The sequence below is a fragment of the Etheostoma cragini genome, chromosome 15, assembly GCF_013103735.1.
Source record: "Etheostoma cragini isolate CJK2018 chromosome 15, CSU_Ecrag_1.0, whole genome shotgun sequence".
NCBI classification, from domain to species: domain Eukaryota; kingdom Metazoa; phylum Chordata; class Actinopteri; order Perciformes; family Percidae; genus Etheostoma; species Etheostoma cragini.
The window spans coordinates 23,073,517-23,096,192 of NC_048421.1; the positions used below are offsets into that span (position 1 = coordinate 23,073,517).

Below are 22,676 nucleotides of genomic sequence, written 5' to 3' on the forward strand. Positions count from 1 at the left end.
GGTAGACTCTCCAGTATGCCATCTGTGCCAAGGGAGTGGCACACTGGAGCATATCCTCAGCTGATGGTCAAAGGCTTTGGGGGATGGGCGGTATCACTGGCGCCATGATCAGGTCCTCAGGCCTCTGGCAGATGCAATGCTCCCCTGGTGAGCTCCTCACCAATGCAAGAGATTGTTACCTCCAAGTGGTCCTGGGAAGGCCGCTCAAGTTCCCGTTTCACATCACGGCCACCTCACTCCGCCCAAAGGTGGTGAGAACATCGGAGTCGACCAAGCAGGTAGTCATAGTGGAGCTTACTGTCCCCTTTGAAGACCGATTGGAGGAGGCAAATGAGCGCAAGAGAGCCGAGTATGCAGAGTTGGCAAAGGAGTGCAGGGATTCGGTGGAGGTTTGTTGCCGGGGCTACACTGGTTGGCCCCGGCAACAAACCTAAAATGACATCTGTGCAGACGAGCCATGGAGAACATCTCTGAGTCTGCTGAAAAAGCCTCACGATGGATTTGGATCTATGAAGTAGAACACGTCAGCGTCGCCCAACCGAGGAAGTCTATAGATAAAAGTCCCAAAACACTTGTTGACCACGGGTTCATATGACATGTCCAAGTAGCACTAGACGGCGTATGTTGGAACGAACAACGTACAAGAAGAAGAAAACCTAACTACCATAACCCTACCCAAGTGGTCCCAAATTATTCCATCAGTTTAAGCATTGGTTTAATACACAGACCAAAACTATAAATGCAACACTTTTGTTTTTGCCCCCAATTTTTCATGAGCTGAACTCAAAGATTACCGGCACCATGGGTCACTCGATTCAAAACGTTGACATCAGCAAACCACTCACTCATACAACACGTTGTCTTCCATCTGCCCTGTACAGCGTAGACCAGGATTCATCCGTGAATAGAACACTTCTCCAAAGTGCCAGATGCCAGTGAATGTGAGCATTTTCCGACTCAAGTTTGTGACAAGGACAAACGGCAGTCAGGTCGAGACCCCGATGAGGACGACGAGCATGCAGACGACGGCATTTCTGACGGTTTGCGCACAAATTCTTTGGTTATGCAAACCATTTGTTTGACAATCTTGGAGGTGAAGATGCTTGATGCAAAAGTCCTGGGCTGATGTAGTTTCACATGGCCTGGGATAATTAGGCCGGTTGGATGCACTGCCAAAGTAAACACCTTAGGCAAAGGCTTATGGTAGAGAAATGAAAATTCAATTCACGGGCAACAGCTCTGTTGGACATTCCTGCAGTCAGCATGCCAATTTAAAACTCTATGGAATTGTGACATCTGTGGAATTGTGCTGTGTGATAAATCTGCACATTTTAGAATGGCCTTTTATTGTGGCCGCCCTAAGCCACACCTGTGCAATAATCATGCTGTCTAGTAAGCATCTTGAAATGCAACACCTGTGAGGTGGATGGATTATCTCGGCAATGGAGAAGTGCTCACTAAGACAGACAGGTATCCGCCACAGACACAATCCTCAGTCTTCAATCAAACGATTCGAAACTAAATTAAAAGACAAGTATAAAGAACAACGGCAAAATGAAAATGAAATAAATCCTCCTCTTTATCAATCCCTGAACAGAGACATGACATTGGTTTGAATATCTCAAAACAAAAAAAATACAAATTTGAACAAAATCCAGAGTTAGTGACCATGTGCCGGAAATTGAAAGAGGTCGCCATTTAAAAGAGTGGCGACCAAGACATCCAATCATAATTACATTTCACATATACATGTCCCAAATATGAGTAACTAAATATTTTCCTAACATATGAAAAACACATACCAGGCTTCACCCCTTAAAATTGTATATAATATCCTTATTATTCTTTTATGTGTTCTTTTATATTATTATTTACAAGTACACTTTGACGAACATGCACATAAGTTGTTTATTATCTGCAATTATATCATAAGTATCCTGTTGACTTGTATTATTTTATCCGATGTATTTGCCCCTTGTTGTTGTTTATTATATCTATGTTTGTTCTGATGATTTGACCACACGGATGTATTGATTTTGTCAAGCCATCAGCAATAAAGCAAGTTGAATTTGGAGAGGGAGAGAGAGAGAGAGAGAGAGAGAGAGAGAGAGAGAGAGAGAGAGAGAGAGAGATATGCTGAAGTCTGACATTTTGCTTACGAGCTGTGATCTTCCATAAAGCCCCATTCAGGGAACACCTCTCTGGCCTTTTCATAACACCTGCAAATACCTGAGCTTATGTGAACGATTTGCTACTAAAGCAGTGATGGACTGACATCTGGATGGCGGCAGCCAGCTGTTTGGGCCAAACAGCTACTGCCGGAGCAGTTGGTGTGAAATCCGCCCCCCTCTATAATCCATGTGCCATTTCTTTGTAGGCGCTCTCTCTCTCTCTCTCTCCTGCCAGGCTCATTTGGCTTTGATCAGCAGGCATTTTTCTTTACTCCAGCATTTTCTGCATGGCTAAGGTGTACAGTGCTGCGCAGGGCTTTGCACTGTTGTGCCAACTCTCTCTCTCTCTCTCTCTCTCTCTCTCTCTCTCTCTCTCTCTCTCTCTCAATTGCATTATGCAAAAAATACATCTGTGTTGCCAAAGCAAAAGAACAATCATACCTATAAACAACAACAATGAGTAAATACATCTGATGTAATAATACAAGTCAACAGGATACTTATAATATCATTGTAGATACTTAACAAATTATGTGCATGTCCCTCAAAGGGTACTTTGAAACAAATAAAAATTATAATATATAAAATTTGCTGTTTATTTTTAACATATTTAGCTGCTAACCATGCCGTGCTTTTATCTTTCCTTAATAAAACGGACGCTAGTGAAGCCTGGGATATGTCTTTCAGCTTTTTGGAAATATTTGGTTCTTAAGTCTTCCTATTTAGGGCATGAACACAGGAAATGTCATTTGTTTTTGATATCCTGGAGGCAATGTGTATGGACACGTTCTTCTCGTGGTCTCCGCACTTTTAAATGGCGACCTCTTTCAATTTCCAGCTCATGGTCACTGACTCTGGATTTGGTTTAAATTCGTATTTCTTTTGGATTTTTTGTTTCGAGATATTCAGCCGATTGGATGTCTCTGTGCAGGGATTGGTAACAGAAATACTCTCTCTCTCTCTCTCTCTGGCTGCTCTCATACACTGTCTGAGGACCATACACAAGGCCGGGCTGTGCAACAGGCTCCCCACTGTGTATTAATACACTGAGGACTTTACATAAACCTCACCTCAAAATAACGCCGCTATCCAGGGCATACACGGTGCCATTGCCTCCAATGCTTTTATTTCAAGTGGCCATTTTGTTGCTGTTTACCATGTTTTTACTCAGTGTAAGAGACTCACGTTTTCAGTCTTTTTGGTGTACTTTTTTACGGAGAGGGTTTTTTATCGTTGGAATTGCCTATGAAGAAGCAGACGAGACAAGTGGCAGCTCCTATACCTCCTATTGTACCAGAGTGTGTTAGCAGCCACGAACGGATTCGAGAACAAAGAAGGGCAGGTGGCGAGGTCATTGTGGCTGTGTAACATCAGGGCCAGATTCTGAAACAGCTGGAATTCAGTTTTTATCAAAACATTCAAGATTTGGATGCGTTTAAACCGTCTTTACTTGATCAATTATTTTTAAAACCAGGATTTTAATGCATTAGCACTTCAAATAAGTACGAAAAAATAAGTGTAAAAATCTCTCTCTCTATGTTTTTCTCTGGGTTCTGTCAGAGAAAATATTTTTTGATTCATTTTCATCTCTCTTTGTCTCTATCTCTCGTTTACTTTGTTCTCCCTTTGTCCACTTTATTAGAGTGGCTAAGTGTAGTATCCACGGGCTAATGTGCACTAAATCTGGTGACCCACAAAGCTCCTACCTACTTTTAGAGTAAAGTATTTGCTCCACATAAACCCTTAGTGGCTTACTCAATAAAGTACGCTGTAGCTGCCTTCTACCTGTGTAGTACATACACTGAAACAGAAAATAGTGCCAGTGTGCTGTCAGTCAACATTTTCCCAATGCCAGTACATGTAGAAAGAGAGGCAGAGAGGGGTATGAATATATATGTATTTATACCATATTGATCCAAATATAAGACAAACTTGATTATAAGACGACCCCCATTTCTTTTAAGACTCATTTTTGGATGAATACTTTTAGAAGACCAAATTGTGTTTTTATAAAGAAAATAATTTAAGATCTGTAAATTTGAATTAAGGTTTTAAAATGCACATTGTACATGATGTGCAGTATGATTTGAAAACCTGTACAGTGATTAAGAATGCCTGTGCATATTCTTGCTCTATATATACATACGATTTCAGTCATTAAGTTATTATTATCCTTTTGAGTCGTCACTGACAACCGTAGATGACAAATTCTGCATCTATGCAATGATGCAGAATAGATGCATGATAGATACAAAAATAGATGCATAGCAGCGTACATGCAGAAGTAGTTTTTACAGAAGTATGCATATTCAATTTGACATCAAGACTACCAGAGCTCTCTCATTCTTTCTTTTTTATTGTGATGCAAAAACTTGTCTCTCATGGGGTCACATAGAAAAGCATCAGCATACAATCTGAACAGTTTTCCCCAACGTCCTTTTTCCTCCCTTATTGTCTCTCCCTTCATAATCCTGATAGGGATATGCTTTCTCTCCTAAATCAATGCTGAAGTTACGGCAATCACAGCAAACTCCCCCAAAAGGCAAAAAAACAATGAGGGAGCGAGAGAAAAAGCAATGATTAACAACAGAGAGAGGTCTGCTGGATGGAGAGATTAAGGAGGTCAGAGGAACGCAGGGCAGCAACTGGGCAACAGGAGAGCTGATCTAAGCAACTTCTGTTTGGTTTTATTCAAGTGAGCCTGGCATTGCCAGACTCATTTGCAAATGTGTATTACTCTGGAACCTCTTACTTCATTTCCGATTTCCAAGCAGATTTATCAACGGTGGAGACAAAAATGGCTCTGGACGTAATAGGATAGACCTACATTCAATCAGTAACGATTGGCAATAAGTGACACAGTTGGGGCAAATTACAGCTAAACAGTGAAATTAGATACAGTTGACCCTATGTTCCTATGTTTTTGTGTCTAAGGGACTGATGGAGACAACAATCTTTAACATTGGTCAAGTAAAACTAGAAATCGCGGCAGTCAGCAGGGGTCACACAAGCTAAGATGTACTGGGGGGCAATTCTGCATCTTCAATTTACGTTCACAAATGTTGACAATCCTGACAGATCCTTATTTTAAACATAAAAAACATCCGTAAAATTACGTTTGCTAAGGCCACCAAACTCCATGTAAATAAACGGTAATTTAGTAAAACACACTTGATTCAAAGTTGACAGAAACTAAACTATAAAAACTATAAAAAGCTGTTTTGGGGTCGTCTATCCACTTTTTACAACCATCACAACTCTAGTTTTGGTTGAAATAAAAACCGTTTACCGATTTAAATGGGAAAATTTGTTGGCTCTGTACAAGTTAAAAGTATTAGGTTTTTAAAATAGAGTCTGGTGGGTTTAGCGCTAGCAACATCAGAGCTGTTTATGGTTAAATAGTAAGGTCTTAAATAGGTTTTTTAGGTATATCTCTGAAGGGATTCTTTCCATAATGTCAGAATATTTATCTGAGCCTGTCAGTGGCAAAACCAGCACTTTAAGTGCTGTTTTTTTGGTCTTTAAATGAATGATGCATATTTACCCTATAGGATAACATTGCAGTCTGGTCCAGGTTAAAAAACTTTACTACTTTTGTATTATTAAAATTACACTTTAAGCTCACATGTCCCAGGCAAAAAAAGCTTTATCCACCTTTATACTAGTTGTTGATCCTTTGATACCCTCGACCACAGTGGATGAATGTGTGTGAATGGTGAATGGTTCCTGTACTATGTAATTAGTTATTAATAGTATTAGTTAAGACTAGAAAAACGCTATCTAAATACAACCCATAGTTATCCATACTCAGGAACAACTGGAGATTCTCTGTTGGCAATGAATTAAATAAAACAAACATGCATCAGAGTTCATCATTTGATGATACCCTTGTTATAACTAGGACTTAAAGTGGGGTTTGCCAGGTGGGGGAACCCTAAAATCAGGGAAGCTGGTTCGTTTGTTACCCCAGTCATTCTTTCAAAGTGCTTGCTCCTACGGGAAATGTTGGGTCTCTTTAAATTAGAGTGTGGTCTATGGTTAAAGTGTCTTGTGAAAACCTCTGTTATGATTTGACATTATAAATGACATTAAATTGATTATGATTGGACAATCACTGTTCTGGGAAGGGGTGGGGGCTAGGCTAATTAAGCTATCTTTTGAATACAAATGTTGTGTTAGGTGAAGGTTTAATCTGTTTAGCATTATTTCCTCTCTTGGGCTTGTGAGGCCAACACCTCCCATCGATAAACTGAGTCTATTAATTGCTAGATTGCAACAATAGAGTTACACATGACTTTACCCTTAGCTCTCATTGGCCAAATCCCAAAGTGAGCCCTGAGGACTAATGACTAAAGACTCTCAGACTTAAATGAATCCAGGTGCTGAGTGAGTGAGTGCGTGAGGCCACATGGGTTCAGATAGGTATAAATGGGATTGGGACAGCACTTCACCAGATCACATGTTACCTTGGTGATGTTGCTGACACTTATTTTCATTTGAAGTTCGTTGCTTTCCACACGGCCAAGGCCCAGGAGACGGCCGCCTGATTCCACATTTATTCAAACTCTTGTTCTACAAGCTGGACAAATATCAGCCAGACAGAAAATCAAATATCACAATATTCTTGACCAAATACCTTGATGTCGATACTGCGACGATATTGCATGGTCGACTATTGGTGCTTTAACTTAATTTTATTTATGAGATTTTTGATTAAAAATTCTCAATGACTTAGTGGGTAAAGGTAAATAATAGAAGGTCTAGAACAGTCGGGTAAGTTCAGAACATCACTTTACTGTGATGCAACCTGTAAAACCAGGTAAATCTAAGACGGTATCTAGTCTCATATCGCAATATCGATACAACATCGATATATTTCCCAGCCCTACATTGAACTGTGGGTAATTCCCTTTGGTGAAGTCTGCATCGATGCAGACTTACGGAAAGGGCTCGGTAGCGTGTGCTCACACCCTCATGGCCTTTGAAATTGGACATTGGGACAACCCTAAGCCCTTACCAATTTTACAAGAACGCGCACCAAAGTCTGTGAGTCTGTGAGTCCAGACTCTGGGATTGGGCCACTACCTTGATCAAGAAGGAGGGTGGGTACACAGAAATAAAGACTTGGTTACAACTACAGCTGCAACTACAATCATCTTCATGGTGGACTCACGTGTGGAGAGTCTTCTGGATGAATGGATCAGTTGTTTGGGACTAAAGCATATCGTCCCAGATAGGGGAGGGGGAAAAAAACAATTTGGCATAGTCTAGTATCGATCTTTTATTATATATGTTGGTCAGTTTGTCTGCTGGACATAGGGCTGGGCCACAAGGCGACCAAATACCTCAATATCGAAACCGCAACAATATTGTAGTGACTAATGGTCACTAAACATTTACCAAATTAGGTTTTAGATAAATAATCCTCAGTAATGCAATGTGTGCAGGTCCGTGGTGATGGCTGCTAAAAAAGGCTTTCCAGGACTGTGGTCACTTCAGAATCCAAAGCTAATTGTTTCTTCTCTTGTACTTTTCAGGCCAACTAATGAGCTGTGAGCAAGACCAGCTGAGGGTAAGTCCTGTCTGTATGAAGGTACATTATATTATGTATTATATATAAGAAAACGCAGACACACAACTACACACTTGATTCTACAGAAATTTATTCGCGTGTGTATTTGTGTGTACTTACAGTAGTACTTTCTACTGTACTTTCTATCAGTGATATACACACAAGTATTTGAACGTTTTGGGTCGGTGAAACGTTAATGATCACAGCCGCCGCTGGTTGCTGGGCTGAGAGTGGCTGGTTGAAAAAATGTAGACCATAATTTCTTTTAAAGCTAACGACCTAAGATCACCAAAGTGAAGATATTCAGGCTACGTTCTACAAATCACATCTTTACAGACAGACTGGCCGCACTTCTATTTACAACTGATCCAAAATCACCAACCTATCTGTATAGGTGGCTGTGGTAACGTAGGCGTCAGTGTAGCATTCCAGTGAGGAAAGGTGAGAAATGGAGGTCCACCATTTCACCCTTCAATCGGTTCATGTTGTCCTCTATAGCACTCTGCTAATAGCAGCATCCGTTATCTTCCGTCACTCTGGATCTGAACTCATGTTGCCGTTGCCATTAAGCATTTTGTTGATTCTGTTTGGCCTCTTTTATGAAATGCTTGAAGTGAATTTATGTTGGGCTTTGATTGTGATGGGCCTTTTCACGCCTGTAGTTCGGTGGACTCGGTGCAATTCAGTGGTGAAGTTGCAACATTGTTGCATGTTTCATTTGGTTGGGTTTGCTTTCACACTACACTTTGTCAAAACACCAAACACAGTAAACACACATCACGCGGTCAGGGTATCCCAAACTTGCCGACACAAAGGTCTAAATTTCTTGGGTTTTCTGGTTCTGCTTTAGTATTTAAAGTATTTTAGAAAGAGGCAAACAATGAGCAGCTGACAGACAGCGAGTGAAGGAGAGAGAGACATGATGATGTCACACAGATGATAAATGATGTCCATAAAAACACTGCAAGCTGCTACAGTTTGCTGCTCTGCTACATCGCAGACTGCTAAGATACCTGACTACAGGAGACATTAGCTCAGACTGCTAAGCTACCTGACTACACGAGACATTAGCTCAGACTGTTAAGCTACATGACTACAGGAGACATTAGCTCAGACTGATAAGCTATCTGACTACAGGAGACATTAGCTCAGACTGATAAGCTATCTGACTACAGGAGACATTAGCTCAGACTGTTAAGCTACATGACTACAGGAGACATTAGCTCAGACTCATAAGCTATCTGACTACAGGAGACATTACCTAAGACTGCTAAGCTACGTGACTACAGAAGAAATTTGCTCAGACAGCTAAGCTACCTGACTACAGGAGAAATTAGCTCATACTGCTAAGCTACCTGACTACAGGAAACATTAGCTCAGACTGCTATGCTACGTGACTACAGAAGACATTTGCTCAAACTGATAAGCTATCTGACTACAGGAGGCATTAGCTCAGACTGCTAAGCTACCTGACTACAGGAGACATTAGCTCAGACTGCTAAGCTACCTGACTACAGGAAACATTAGCTCAGACTGCTATGCTACGTGACTACAGAAGACATTTGCTCAGACTGATAAGCTATCTGACTTCAGGAGACATTAGCTCATACTGCTAAGCTACCTGACTACAGGAGACATTAGCTCAGACTGCTAAGCTACCTGACTACAGGAGACATTAGCTCAGACTGCTAAGCTACCTGACTACAGGAAACATTGGCTCAGACTGCTATGCTACGTGACTACAGAAGACATTTGCTCAGACTGATAAGCTATCTGACTACAGGAGACATTAGCTCAGACTGCTAAGCTACGTGACTACAGGAGACATTAGCTCAGACTGCTAAGCTACATGACTACAGGAGACATTAGCTCAGACTAGCGGAGTATGTATAGTTGGTGCGGTTTGAGTATCGAATACGTTCTCCCCACAAAAGAACCTCTCCTGAGTTTGATTGGCAGTGTACCAAGACCACCTCTTCAAGCAAGTCTCGGTACGCTTGTTTGGTGCCCTTTTGGTGCGCACCCAAGTGTGATTGCCTCGTTTTCACCTGCCCAAGCAAACCGCACCAAGGGGCAAACAAAGTCTAGTTCGCTTCAACCGGACTAAAGGCTGTCGATGTGAAAACGCCCTTAGTCACAAATAACAAAATGTGAGTTTCCTGTACTTTTCAACAAGTAATCTAGTGATACAAACTGCATCACTTACAGTCAGTAACACTAACCTTTACATGCAGCATATTTAACATACATCAAGTCTTTCCAGAATACTGTGCATGCTGCACAGCATGTTGTAGTGTGTACGTTTAGTTTGTGTGTGCATCTGTTTCCATGCATGCTTCAGAGATTTGTGAATGAATGCTTTGATTTAACTGTATGAAGCATCTTTATGATGAGCTTATTTTGGTCTCATTACTGACTTAACAAGTGACTTGAGAATAGCAGTGAATCGGGAGCCTCATTATAAATCTTGTAGATTGAGTGGAGCTAACTTCATATCCACACTTAATGAGTCAAAGCTCTCGCCTCCATGCTGTCTACTTGCCTCATGGGATTTTAAGTGTAGTTTGATATTTTATTGCTGGGTTAAGCAAAATGGATTTTTTTTTTTTCATTAGCAACCATGAACCTAAAAAATGACATGCGGTTACAGCAGCTGTAAGTACAGGCTGTGTTGGCTCTGATGCCATGAAGCATAACTCACATTAAGTTTTGGTTACATTTTGAGGTTATTATTCATGCCACGGTGTCTTATTTTACCCCCTCTACACACAGCTACCAGCGGGTTTCATTTCTTTTTAATTGTCCATAGCCATAAGGAAATGAAGAACTATTTTCTTCAGGATAATGGGGAAATGAGAAGCAAATAGGTTACATTCTCAGATTGGATCTGGACTATAAAGGTTTTTTTTTATAGTTATTTTGCCCTTTGGGTATTATGACACACACACACACACACACACACATACACCTAATGCAACCTCTAAAACCCATTCATAACATGTGATGTTGTATACAATGTGGTGAAGGATTATTAATATTAGTACTGTTTTGCAACCCAAATCAGTGCTAATTAATTTTAATGTCTCTGTGCTGACCTTTCAATGACATCCAACCTACATCATGATACAGTTTTTTTACAATCACTTCTCTACTAATTTCAGAACCTTGATTTCATTTTTCAAGACTCAAAACAGTCATCACTTGGAACCCAGGCTGTCCAATGGTCAAAACATTGCATTATGCATTCATATCTTTAAAGAAATATTGCACCTACACAATCAAAAAAACTAATTTACTGTAAAATACCATTGAAACCTTACTTTAAATTTTAAATCAGCCAAACACAAGCTACCAATAGTTTAACTGTGTCAGTGTTAGTACATCATCAAATAGCACTTCAAATATAAAGGATATATGTCAATTATCAGTAAGGAGTTGACAAAATTGGACAGGCAGTTCCAAGGGATTGCATGCATATAGTGCAGTACTGTCAGTACTGTGAATAATCTTACAGTAAAAGTAATCCACAGGACCATAGAAACAGTTTCTGATAAACAGTACTACATTACAGGAAAGGTGGTACACATGACCACAGAGACAGGGTCTAATAAACAGTAGTACATTACAGTAAAGGTAGTACACATGACCATAGAGACAGGGTCTGATAAACAGTAGTACATTACAGTACAGGTGGTACCCCGGACCATAGACACAGGGTCTAATAAACAGTAGTACATTACAGGAAAGGTGGTACACATGACCACAGAGACAGGGTCTAATAAACAGTAGTACATTACAGTACAGGTGGTACCCAGGACCATAGACACAGGGTCTAATAAACAGTAGTACATTAGAGTAAAGGTGGTACACAGGACCATAGAGACAGGGTCTAATAAACAGTAGTACATTACAGTACAGGTGGTACACAGGACCATAGAGACAGGGTCTGATAAACAGTAGTACATTACAGTACAGGTGGTACACAGGACCATAGAGACATGGTCTGATAAACAGTAGTACATTACAGTAAAGGTAGTACCCAGGACCATAGAGACAGGGTCTGATAAACAGTAGTACATTACAGTAAAGGTAGTACCCAGGACCATAGAGACAGGGTCTGATAAACAGTAGTACATTGCAGTAAAGGTAGTACCCAGGACCATTGAAACAGCGTCTGATATACAGTAGTACATTGCAGTGAAGAACAATTATGAAATATTACATCCATAGATAATGGTCTAATTGGTTGATGCTCCAACCTTGGTATCTTGAAACTTTAAGTATCTAAACATGGGATATTGTTTCTTTGCATATACAACTATGCATTAAGACTAATGCAAGAGTTACTCATCATTTTCAGCAGTTGTATCAATAGATAATCACTGTAATGAAATAGACAGTCATCTGAAATGTACTGTCTGAATTGCTAATTGATGTAGTAGTACTTTGATGTTAAATTGTGTCGTATTGAACAAAATATCAATCCGTTTTCATTGCTTTTCACACAAAATGCATTCTATGACCACATGTTCTAAAATCCATGAACATTTTCTCATTCATACTTCACCACTTGCAAAAAAACCCGCATTCAAAACAGAACGATGGCTGCATTTCTGCAGTAACCATATTGAAATATACAAATACCTAGCAGAATATTTGATACGGAAATAACAATGCAATGAAGTAATAATCATTCCAAACAGCTAATTGCCATTTCAGCACAAAGAGAAGACATTTTAATCAGGAGTGGGACAGCATGATAACACATAGCTTTATAAGGATAACAATTGAATTGATTCAGGAGTGCATCAATTAATAGTTAACGGAAAGAATTTACGCTGGGCCACATAAGATGTGATGTTGAGGGTGTGTGGACAAAGAGAGGAGAGAGGGAGGACTACAACCCTGACAGTACTGTACAGTATGAGTGATGTACTACACATGTTGTCGCCAGGTTGAGAAAGTGCAGACTCTACTGGTACAGTTTTTGTTATTAAAGCATTTTGTTGAGTTGGCTCTTTAACAAAATGCTTGGGGGTGAACTTACAGTTTCTGCCGAGTGCTTACACACTAGCAGTTCATGCTTCGACAAAAGCATCAACACCTTCAACTTTTGGAACCATGCCTTTAACAAAGGCACCAAGAACATAATTATCTGTTTCTTTGCTTTTCTGCAATACTCTTCTTTCAAAACCCTACACACTGTTTCTCACATTAAACACTAAACTCTCAGTCATTGGGAAAACTCTTTTGAAATGCAAAACTATTTGAAATTGGCAACACACCCACACACATGATGCTTTTGTGTGCAGGCAGTAGTCTACAAGGAGTTGTCCATCACCATGCCACTCTAGGACCTCAACACGTGTGTAAGCAATCGGCAAAAACTGTGACCAAAAGGTAGACTACTGCCTAGGGACCCCAACAGGGAGGGGCCCCCCATAGGGTCTGTAATAGATTAGTTAGATACACACTGCAAAACATTTTCTAAAATGTTCTAATAATATACAGTACATCTGCTAGTGTCATAGGTAGAAATCGTGGGGGTTTGGAAAGGGTCAGGACCCACCCCATCTGAGGGTTGTCCCCCCCAAAAAAATAATGAAGGTGATCAAAAAGTGTTCAGTTTGTTCATAATTGTATTTAGAGGTTGTTGACTACTAGCTAGTCAGAAGCAGAGTATGAGGGCCCTGACAGTACCTAGGTAAGGACTAGTAGCCAGTCAGAAGCAGAGTATGAGGGCCCTGACAGTACCTAGGTAATGACTACTAGCCAGTCAGAAGCAGAGTATGAGGGTTTGCCCTGTCACTACCTAGGTAAGGACTACTAGCCAGTCAGAAGCAGAGTATGAGGGCCCTGATAGTACCTAGGTAAGGACTACTAGCCAGTCAGAAGCAGAGTATGAGGGCCCTGACAGTACCTAGGTAAGGACTACTAGCCAGTCAGAAGCGGAGTATGAGGGCCCTGACAGTACCTAGGTAAGGACTACTAGCCAGTCAGAAGCAGAGTATGAGGGCCCTGACAGTACCTAGGTAAGGACTACTAGCCAGTCAGGAGCAGAGTATGAGGGCATGCCACGCTAACAGCTAGACAAGCATTACAACATATAAGAGTTACAAAGTGAAGTCACTACTACTCAACTACAATAGTGAACAATTATGAAAATGTATACTGAGGTAATAAATCAAATGAAAAGTAGGCTAATTTTCCCATTGACTTCCATTAAAACAGTCTTTTTCTTACGTGTAGCCCCGGCTGGAAATGAGATGCAGGTTTGGCATCGACTTAACTTTTCAAACCCAAAGCGTCGTCCGTTAGTTTTACAGTCATTGGGAGCCACCTGCTGCTTTTGGTGATGGAAAATGAAGTGAAGTGACGCGCTGGCTTTAAATGGTTACAGTAGATCAGCCTCTTCTATTCAGAGACTCATTTTGGTTTGTTTATATCATCACATCAATCTTTATATCATCTGTGCAGCTTGCCCTGTTACACTGTGGGATACAATACTAGAAGCACACATCAAAAAGAGATTTAGCCAGCCAAGAACAGCTATTCACAAGAACACTTCTGCTGAGTGCACAGTTTTGTGTGTGTGTGTGTGTGTGTGTGTGTGTGTGTGTGTGGTTTTCTCCACCTCTCTTCCTCTGTCTCTTTCTTTCGCTTTTCATTGTGCAGTGGTATACCGTGCCGCCTCCTGCTGCATAGAGTAGATTTAGTCATTAGGCTCCCTCTTTCTCCCTTACACACACACACACACTGAAACACTTGCGCATAGTGTAGTACACATTCTGAGAAGTGGTGGCTAAGCAGGATTTCACACAAAAGAGAGCAAGTGGAGAGCAAGAAAGACAAGTGAAAGGGAAAATAAAAACGGGTCAGAGGCGTCTTCCTGATCCAAGAACAGTTGTCCCAGATTGACTGGGATGTGGAGCTGGTGAACGGGGGATACGCGATAGGTTGCACAACTTGTGTTTAAAGTAAAGGAGGAGTCTGTTTCGCTGCTGCAGGGGAAGGCACGCAGGGGTCCAGTCATTATGATGATGTATCTGTGGGTAAGTTGTATCTGTGTGTGTGTGTGTGTGTGTGTGTGTGTGTGTCCAGTTTGGGATCTGCTTTGTATATTTGCTCAGTTGTAAATGTGCAAAGTATTTTACGAAATTATTGTTGGCTTTGCAATAAGCTATAGGTTCAAGCGGAGATCTTATAAGTATCCAAGATGTTCATCTATAGGTCTATATTTAGAAAATGTCTTGTCGAGCAATTAATGAATTAGGGAATCAGAAGTACAGCACAGCATTTCCAGGGTAAGTACAATAAGTTAGAGGTTGGGAGTAAATCTGGCTCGGGAGGAAGGGAGGAAGTAGAACACCAATAACAAGGCTGGTCGTCCAATCCCCAGCTCTTCCTGTCTGCATGTCAAAGTGTCCATGGGCAAGACACTTAACCCAAAATGGCTCCCAATGGTGAGGCCAGCACCTCCCATGGACACACACGTTTGTGTACGTGTGCTATGCCATGAACTATTTTTAGTCACTGTTCCGTTATCTTTTACTGTGACTGTTATTGTCATTCTTCATTACACCCCCAACCGGCCCCGTCAGACACCACCTACCAAGAAACTGGGTCTGTCCCAGGTTTCTTCCTAAAAGGAGTTTTTTCTCACTACTGTTGCACTGTTGCTTGCTCTGGAGGGAACTACTAGTTGTGAATTATAGAGTTGTCTAGACCTAATCTATCTGTAAAGTGTCTCGAGATAACTCTTATTATGAATTGATACTATAAATAAAATCAAGTGTCTGTGTGTGTGTGTGTGTGTGTGTGTGTCTGTGTGTGTGTGTGTGTGTGTGTGTGAGTGTGTGTAAACGTAGCAAACTGTACTGTAATAAACAACGGACAAATTGAGTCTTGAAACGCTTTAGATATAAAGTTATTCTCTGTCAAAGTGACGCCAAAATGAATGGGAGTCAATGGGATGCTAACTGCAGGTGATGGCTTCGTAGCATTAAAATGGCGCCTAGGGAGCTACGCTTAGAGAAGAGAGCCTCACCCTCTTGGTCTCTCACACGCACACACCCACGACAGTTGTGATTGGTTTAAAGAAAAAAAACAAGCCAGAGGGTTTTATTCCCTATCCCATAATAGATACGTGGTGTAGCCAGGCCATACACCAGCGCTGACACAGTCAAGCCCCGTTTTTTCTTACATTTTTCAAATACATTAAACTGTTCCTGTTAATGTTGTCAGACTTTGTTGTAGGGATGATGCTGAAGATTTTTTTTCTTGTTATTATATGTGTATATATATTATATGTGTATCTTCAAAGCACACAGGTCACAGGTCCATTAACATACAAGGATCTATTGTTACGGGAATACATGAACTGTACGATGCTGATAAAGGTAGTAGTACTTTTTGTTGTACTTACTGGAGACCACTGGCCATCAGTTAGTAACCCTAACTACACCTAACCAATGACAACTTGCAGTTGCATTTATTCCCTATGGGCATGTTAAAAACAGAAGAAAGGCATTTGGCCGAAGCATGCACTAGCCCTGTTGCAGGTCTACGCTAGCCTTAGATGGACTACCGCAGCAAAAGGGACAAAACCTTGTCCGATGGTTTCAAACACACTGGTAAGGAAGAAAAGATTGGCTGCCTGCTTTCTTCAACGAGTCAGACTGTTTGGACTCCAGCGGGATATGATGTGATGTGATTTGAACAACCCGCCCGCAGCTTTAGCCAAGCATGAATAGTCGTCGGCTCACATCCCGTGTCAAAATCCGCTTAACCCTTGTGTTGACTTCCCGGCCACCATGCAACTTGGTGCTTTTCTGGGTTGAAATTTCAACATTTTGTTGTTGTTTTTCTACACTTTTTTCAAAGTTTTTGTCATTTTAATTCCTGTTCTTTTGTCACTTTTTTGACTATTGTCATTGTGATTTGTCAATTTATTAACACATTTTTGTCACTTGTTCGGATGTTTTTTGTCACTTTTTTCCGTGTTTTTTGGTGTTTTTTTTGTCACTTTTCCCCAAATTTTTCACTTTTTTCAACGTTCTTTTTTTGTGATATAGAAAGTTACCTAAATGCCATCGAGACAATTTTCTACTGAAGTGTACCCATCACGAAAACACCCCATAATAATTACATTTTAGAAAAAAAATAATTAATGAAATTCTACCATTCAGATGTCTTATAATGTCTGTGTGATGACTGACTCAAGGGCTTTGGCAGAGGGAACATGTTAATTGAGAAATATTAGGCCACCTTTAATGAAAGAAGGCTTGATACTTTTTTTAGCAAGTCCTATCCTCTATGTAGCAGTCCTCTTCATTTGAATAGTTCATATTTAATTGAGATTGCAGCCCCACAATAAAGTAGACTGCTGCCCCAGAGAGACCGAAACAAATTTGCGAAAAGATTCCCCGCACTTTAAAAAGTGCATTGGAATCTGTCTCATGAATGAGGAACCCAACAAATCTATCACATTACCATTGAATTTCCCATGGGCTCTGTATAAAGTTTTCTTGAAATTGAGAATGCGCAGCATTTCTCCACGCTTTATTAAGATTCAAACTCTTGCAGCCCCAAAGAAGAGATCATTAAAATCAATATTCAATTTGAAGGCTGCTGCTTGTGATGTGAGGCTGTGCTTCATAAAAATGTCAAAAAGATTTAGCTGGGACATACACTGGAGGGACAGCTTGCATTTGTTGATATTGATTGGAAGATATTATAGAGAAAATATCCAGAAGAACAGTTTTAGCAGCTGAATAATGACAGAGGAATGAAATGGAATATAATAAATGGCATTAAGCAACTTGGTGTAATAAATCAGTTTGGCTAAATGTAATAAAAGATTCGGCCAAATAAGACCTTCAAAATGGAATTCCATCCACATCCGCAGACGTCTGCAATTCTTGACTCATAAAGGAACTGTTTGTTGTAGCAAAATTCTTTGAGTGAGTCTTATTCCCTCGGGTAAACAGTTACGCAGTGTAGCCTATTTAGAATACAACATATATGTAGGGCTTTTATTGTAAAAGAGAGAGAAGGGGAGAAGGAGCACTTTGAGGAACTCCTCCATCCATGGTGGGGACAGAGGTGGAGGCTGATGGTCGTCAGTTTCCCTCATGGAAGTGACTGAGGTAGTCAAAGAACTCCACAGTGGCAAAGCTCCGGGGACTTGATGAGATCCGTCTAGAAATGCGATTAGCTTTGGGTGTGGAGGGGCTGTCAAGGCCTCTTCCAAATTTTGTAGAAGTCTGGGACAGTACCTAAGAATTGACAGACCGGGGTGGTGGTTCCCTTGTTCAAAAAGGAGGTCCAGGCAGTGTTTGCCAAGGACGGGTGTATCACAATTCTCAGCCTAGCCAGATCTACTCCAAGGTGCATGTAGGGGCCTGGGAGTATGCCCATCCATTCTTCATGTGTTTGTTGATCTGAAATAACCAAATGACCGGGTCCACCGGGACATGGGTGAGGGGGTCCCTTCTCAGTGCTATCCAATCCCTGTATGTCCAAAGCAAAAGCTGTGTCCGGGTTCTTGCTAGTAAGTTGGGCTTGTTCCAGGTGAGGGTTGGCTTTTGCCAGGGCTGTGCTTTCCCCAATCCTGTTTGTGATATCATAGCGAGGATATTGAGGCGTAGTTCTGATGCAGGTTTTTGCAGATGATGTGGTCTTGATGGCCTTCAGCACTCACTGGATCAGTTCGCAGTTGAGTGTGAAGCGGCTGGGATGAGGATCAGCACCTCTAAATCTGAGGCCATGGTTCTCAGCAGGAAACCAATGGAGTGCCTTCTTCAGGTAGGCAGTGAGTCCTTACCCCAAGTGAAGAAGTTAAAGTATCTTGGGGTCTTGCTCAAGAGTGAGGGGACAATTTGCTTTACTGCACTGTTGTGATCTAAAAACTGAGCCGGAAGGCAAAGCTCTTGTTCTAAAAGTCCATTTCCATTCCTATCCTCACCTATTGTCATGAAGGCTGGGTCATGACTGAAAGAACTAGATCCCGAGTACAAGGGACCAAAATTGGTTTCCTCATGAGAGGGGCTGGCGTCTCCCCTAGAGATATGGTGAGAAGCTCAGTCATCCGTGGGGAACTCGGAGTAGAACCACTGCTCCTTTGCGTCAAAAGGAGCCAGTTGATGTGGTTCTGGCATCTGGAAAGGATGCACCCTGGGCAGCTTCTTAGGGAAGTGTTCCAGGCACGTCCAGCTGGAAGGAGGCCTCGGGGAAGACCCAGGACTAGGTGGAAAGACTATATCTCCACCGTGGCCTGGGAATGCCTTGGGATTCCCAAGTCAGAGCTTGTTAATGTTGGTCGATAAACTGTGAAAGTGTTTGTAACTTCATCAACAATGCATAAGCTGGTTTTGTGTAATAATTTTTATTGCTCTCTTTGAATGAAAACCGTATTTTTATGGTTTTCATGGACACAGAAGGCAATGTATGCAACACAGTCTGACTGAACAGATGCGGTTCACTTGGTCCTTTGGGATTTTACATAATGATTAGTTCCCCAGCATTTTATCCCAGTTGACCCTTCTCAGTTGTAACTGAGAGTGGATCTTTCACCACCCCTTTTCAAAAGGGCGTCACCAACGGACGCCACTCAAATGCCTCTGGGCGCAAATGGATAGTCCTTCAACCAATCAGACCAAAGAGCCAGGTGACGTAGCAGCGGCAACGGGTTGCTGCGTTTTGGCGGCAGTCATGTTGAATGTAAACAAATAGCCGATTGCCTTTTCTGAGCAATCATCATTGTGTAAAAACCGCCTCAACGGTTGTGATTAGTGCCTCGATTTGGAAAAAAATGGATGAAAATGGGATCTTGGCCAGACTGACCTGGAGCGCAAAAAGTTCGTCATGGTTTTCCCAGGCTGCCAACATTTGGTTTCATGTTACATTTTGATATAATTTATATCAAACATCTTTTGAAATTGAAATAATATACCATTTAAACACATTGCAAAGGTCTTCACATACAAATGAAACCATTTTGGACTGAACCCTGTGGAACACCCTCATCACTCTCTATCATTCACTTTGTAGACCTGCTAATTGTCTTTACTGGGTGCATTTCCCTACATATCGAGCCATGTTGCTTCAATGTAACAATAAGTGTTTAGGTCACAAAGACCTTCCACTAACACATCTGCACATTTATATCAAACATCCCATAGCTCATACAGGATTTTGTGTGGACAGTAGAACACATTGGAGAGTAAATTGGGCTTTGTTGCTGCGCTCAGAGGGCTACCAGTGCAGAACACAAATGACATTTCCTGTTTTGTAGTAAATTATGCAGAGCTTCCTGAGTGCTGGCCGAACAGGCACTCCATATATCCAGCAGAACAGCAGAAATATGATGTGGGAGCAGGCCTGGCTGACGGGTATTAATGGCTGCCACTGCAGCAAGGCGAGCAGAGTGCTGAGCTGATGCTGAAGGGGAGAGAAAGACAGTTTGGATACACTGGGAGGACAAACCAGCGTAGAGCATTTTTTACAATGAATGGACCCAGAGCGTTTGAGTCAGGGTTGTTTTGGAGAGGCCTGGTGACCTGACCACCTGCAACTTTCACAAGGAGCTCACATTGAGTGTGTGTCTGTGCATTAGTGTTGAGTTTAAAGGTTTATTAAAGACAGACGTCTAACTTTGTGTTGTGTTGTAGTAATCGTAGTAGCGTGTTGTCTTATTACTTTGGAGTATGCTCTACTAGAAGCTCAGAAGTACCTGCTTCGATGTGACTTGGATTTGTGTTACAGCCTTTCTTAAAGAATTTTTCAAGTTGAATTAATTAACTATATTTTTATGGCAAGATTCATTTTAGGCATCAACCCGCATGTTGTCCTTTATCAATGTTCTTTTTAATTCCCCAAAATAACATGATGGAGTCCACACAACGCTCTTTTGCAAGTACTAATCTCTACTTTCATTCATTTTTGGGGCGTCTTATTCAATTTTATAGCATTTGAAAAGTGGTTTTGAAATAGTATTGAGTAATAGTTGACATATTCCAGTCTGTGATTATCCATTAACATCCTTTCCTTTAATTTTGGTCTAAATAATTCAGAATTTCAACTTTTCTAACTCAAAAAGTTAGGTATAATTTCTTATAAATGAGGTTTATTGACCATAAATTCCAAAAGGAACTGTAACTAAAGATAAAAAGTTAGTGTTACGTAGTGTTGATAACGACAAAAAGTGACTTTAAGACGTAAGAGTGAAAAATGGGACATAAGAAAAAGTTAAAAACATCGATAATTCGCGCCATCAAAAGTGTTGATTTTTTTCTGGTTGGTTTTGACCGGAAGACAACACAAAGGTTAAGAATTTATTATTTATAGAAAATGGGGATGACAACTTCAACAGATGCCTTTTTTTATGAAAAGACCTTTCACTATGGGAAATAGATTCAGCTTTTATTATTTGCTTTCCTTATTGTTTGGCTGTTGACACTACCTGTTTCCATCTCTATCATGTGACCTTGCTGTTCAAATCAATGCAGCCTTATTCTAAATTATTAAAACATATGATTTGTGCCTCGGTCCAGCTCTCTGTGCTTTCTGAATCCACAATCCCATTGGTCAACTTAAAATGACATTTTTAAAAACACACACAAACTGGACTTTGTAGCAAATGTTAACAGAAGCAAACAGCATATTTGTTGCTGACTAGTCAGCGGATTACTGCACACTCTGTGCACTCTACGCATGTAAATACCAGTCCATTACAACAGAGACTGTGAGAAATTGGTTCATATCCGAGCATTAGTCAATGATTAATCAGAATTTATCTGACTATCATCAGAATTTGAGCATTTCCGTGAAATTAACTTCCCTCAGATTACACAGAGCACTCATTAGAAAAAAAAAAACTGGATGTTGCACCCCCGCCAATCCTCGTAAAAGGGAATGCACGGCCGTGTGCACACAGAAATTAAAAAGTTGAGAGAATTAAGTGAAAGATGCCCAAATGGAATGGGGGGGGGGCCCATAGTGGCTCTAGTTCCCCTGGTGCATTGTGGGCTCCATTTTCTGAGGTTGACTTCTTACTTCAGCGGCACAGGTTTAATCCAAAAACTTTGGCTTCGTCCACTCTGTGCTCTGTTCCGAAATTCTTTATGCAATTTTTTGGGATCAATCACTACCAGTGTTGGTACAAAAGTAACGCAATTCCAATAACGTATTCCTTTTAGAATTCTCTTTATTAATCCTTTTGGATTGTTTGGCAGTTTTAGTAAGAATACGGTATAGAAGACAGTATGAAGATAACAATAATAACAGTAATTATAATAGAAGAACCTTTGGCGATAAGAAGACATAAAAGGACATTTACCATACATTATCAGTCAAAAGTGTCAGTGTTGAGTCCAAGTGTTGAAGTGTCCAGGTATTTACAGTATGTGAGTCCAGGTGTGTGTGTGTGTGTGTGTGCATATATATGTATGTATGTATGTATTATACATCTCTCTCTCTGCCCTATTTCCTATTTTTTTTTACTGTAACTCAGTTATAGAACCTATTTACTAACACAATTTGAGTAATATTGTACCAATTACAATCTCAGTAACGCATTTTAACCTGACATTTAATTCACTTTGTTTGAGGCTAAAGAAAAATCTATTGTTGAAAATTGTAATTGCATTGAAAAGTTAATGAAAAGAATTGTAATTGTAAAATTTTAAAGAGCCATATTCACTTCTATTATATGTCCAAGTGCTGTTTGGTTTAGTTGTATATGATAAATAAGAAGTTTATTGTTGTCATAGAGATGAAGACTCTTTAACCCTTGTGTTGTCCTCGGGTAAAATTTGACCCATTTAAAAAAAAAAAAAAAAAAAAAAAAAAAAAAAAAATCTGTATCAGAAAAGTGTCTTTCAAGCAAAATTTCAGAAAATATCGCGGATTGTTCCACACAATGCTCTTCACAA

General features: G+C 40.6%; 1 protein-coding gene across 2 annotated transcripts in view; it reads left to right on the plus strand.

Moving 5' to 3' along the window:
- rbfox1 (RNA binding fox-1 homolog 1) overlaps window positions 1–22,676 on the plus strand; it is a 257,014-nt gene that overhangs the window by 99,423 nt on the left and 134,915 nt on the right. Inside the window, exon 3 of one of the 2 annotated variants that reach the window (XM_034894247.1) lies at window positions 7,709–7,743. In XM_034894247.1, the coding sequence (XP_034750138.1) occupies window positions 7,717–7,743 (27 nt within the window). In that variant the 5' untranslated portion in view covers window positions 7,709–7,716. Of the gene's footprint in view, window positions 1–7,708; window positions 7,744–14,494; window positions 14,796–22,676 lie in introns of those variants that run through there. The other variant, XM_034894248.1, reaches the window with a different exon arrangement.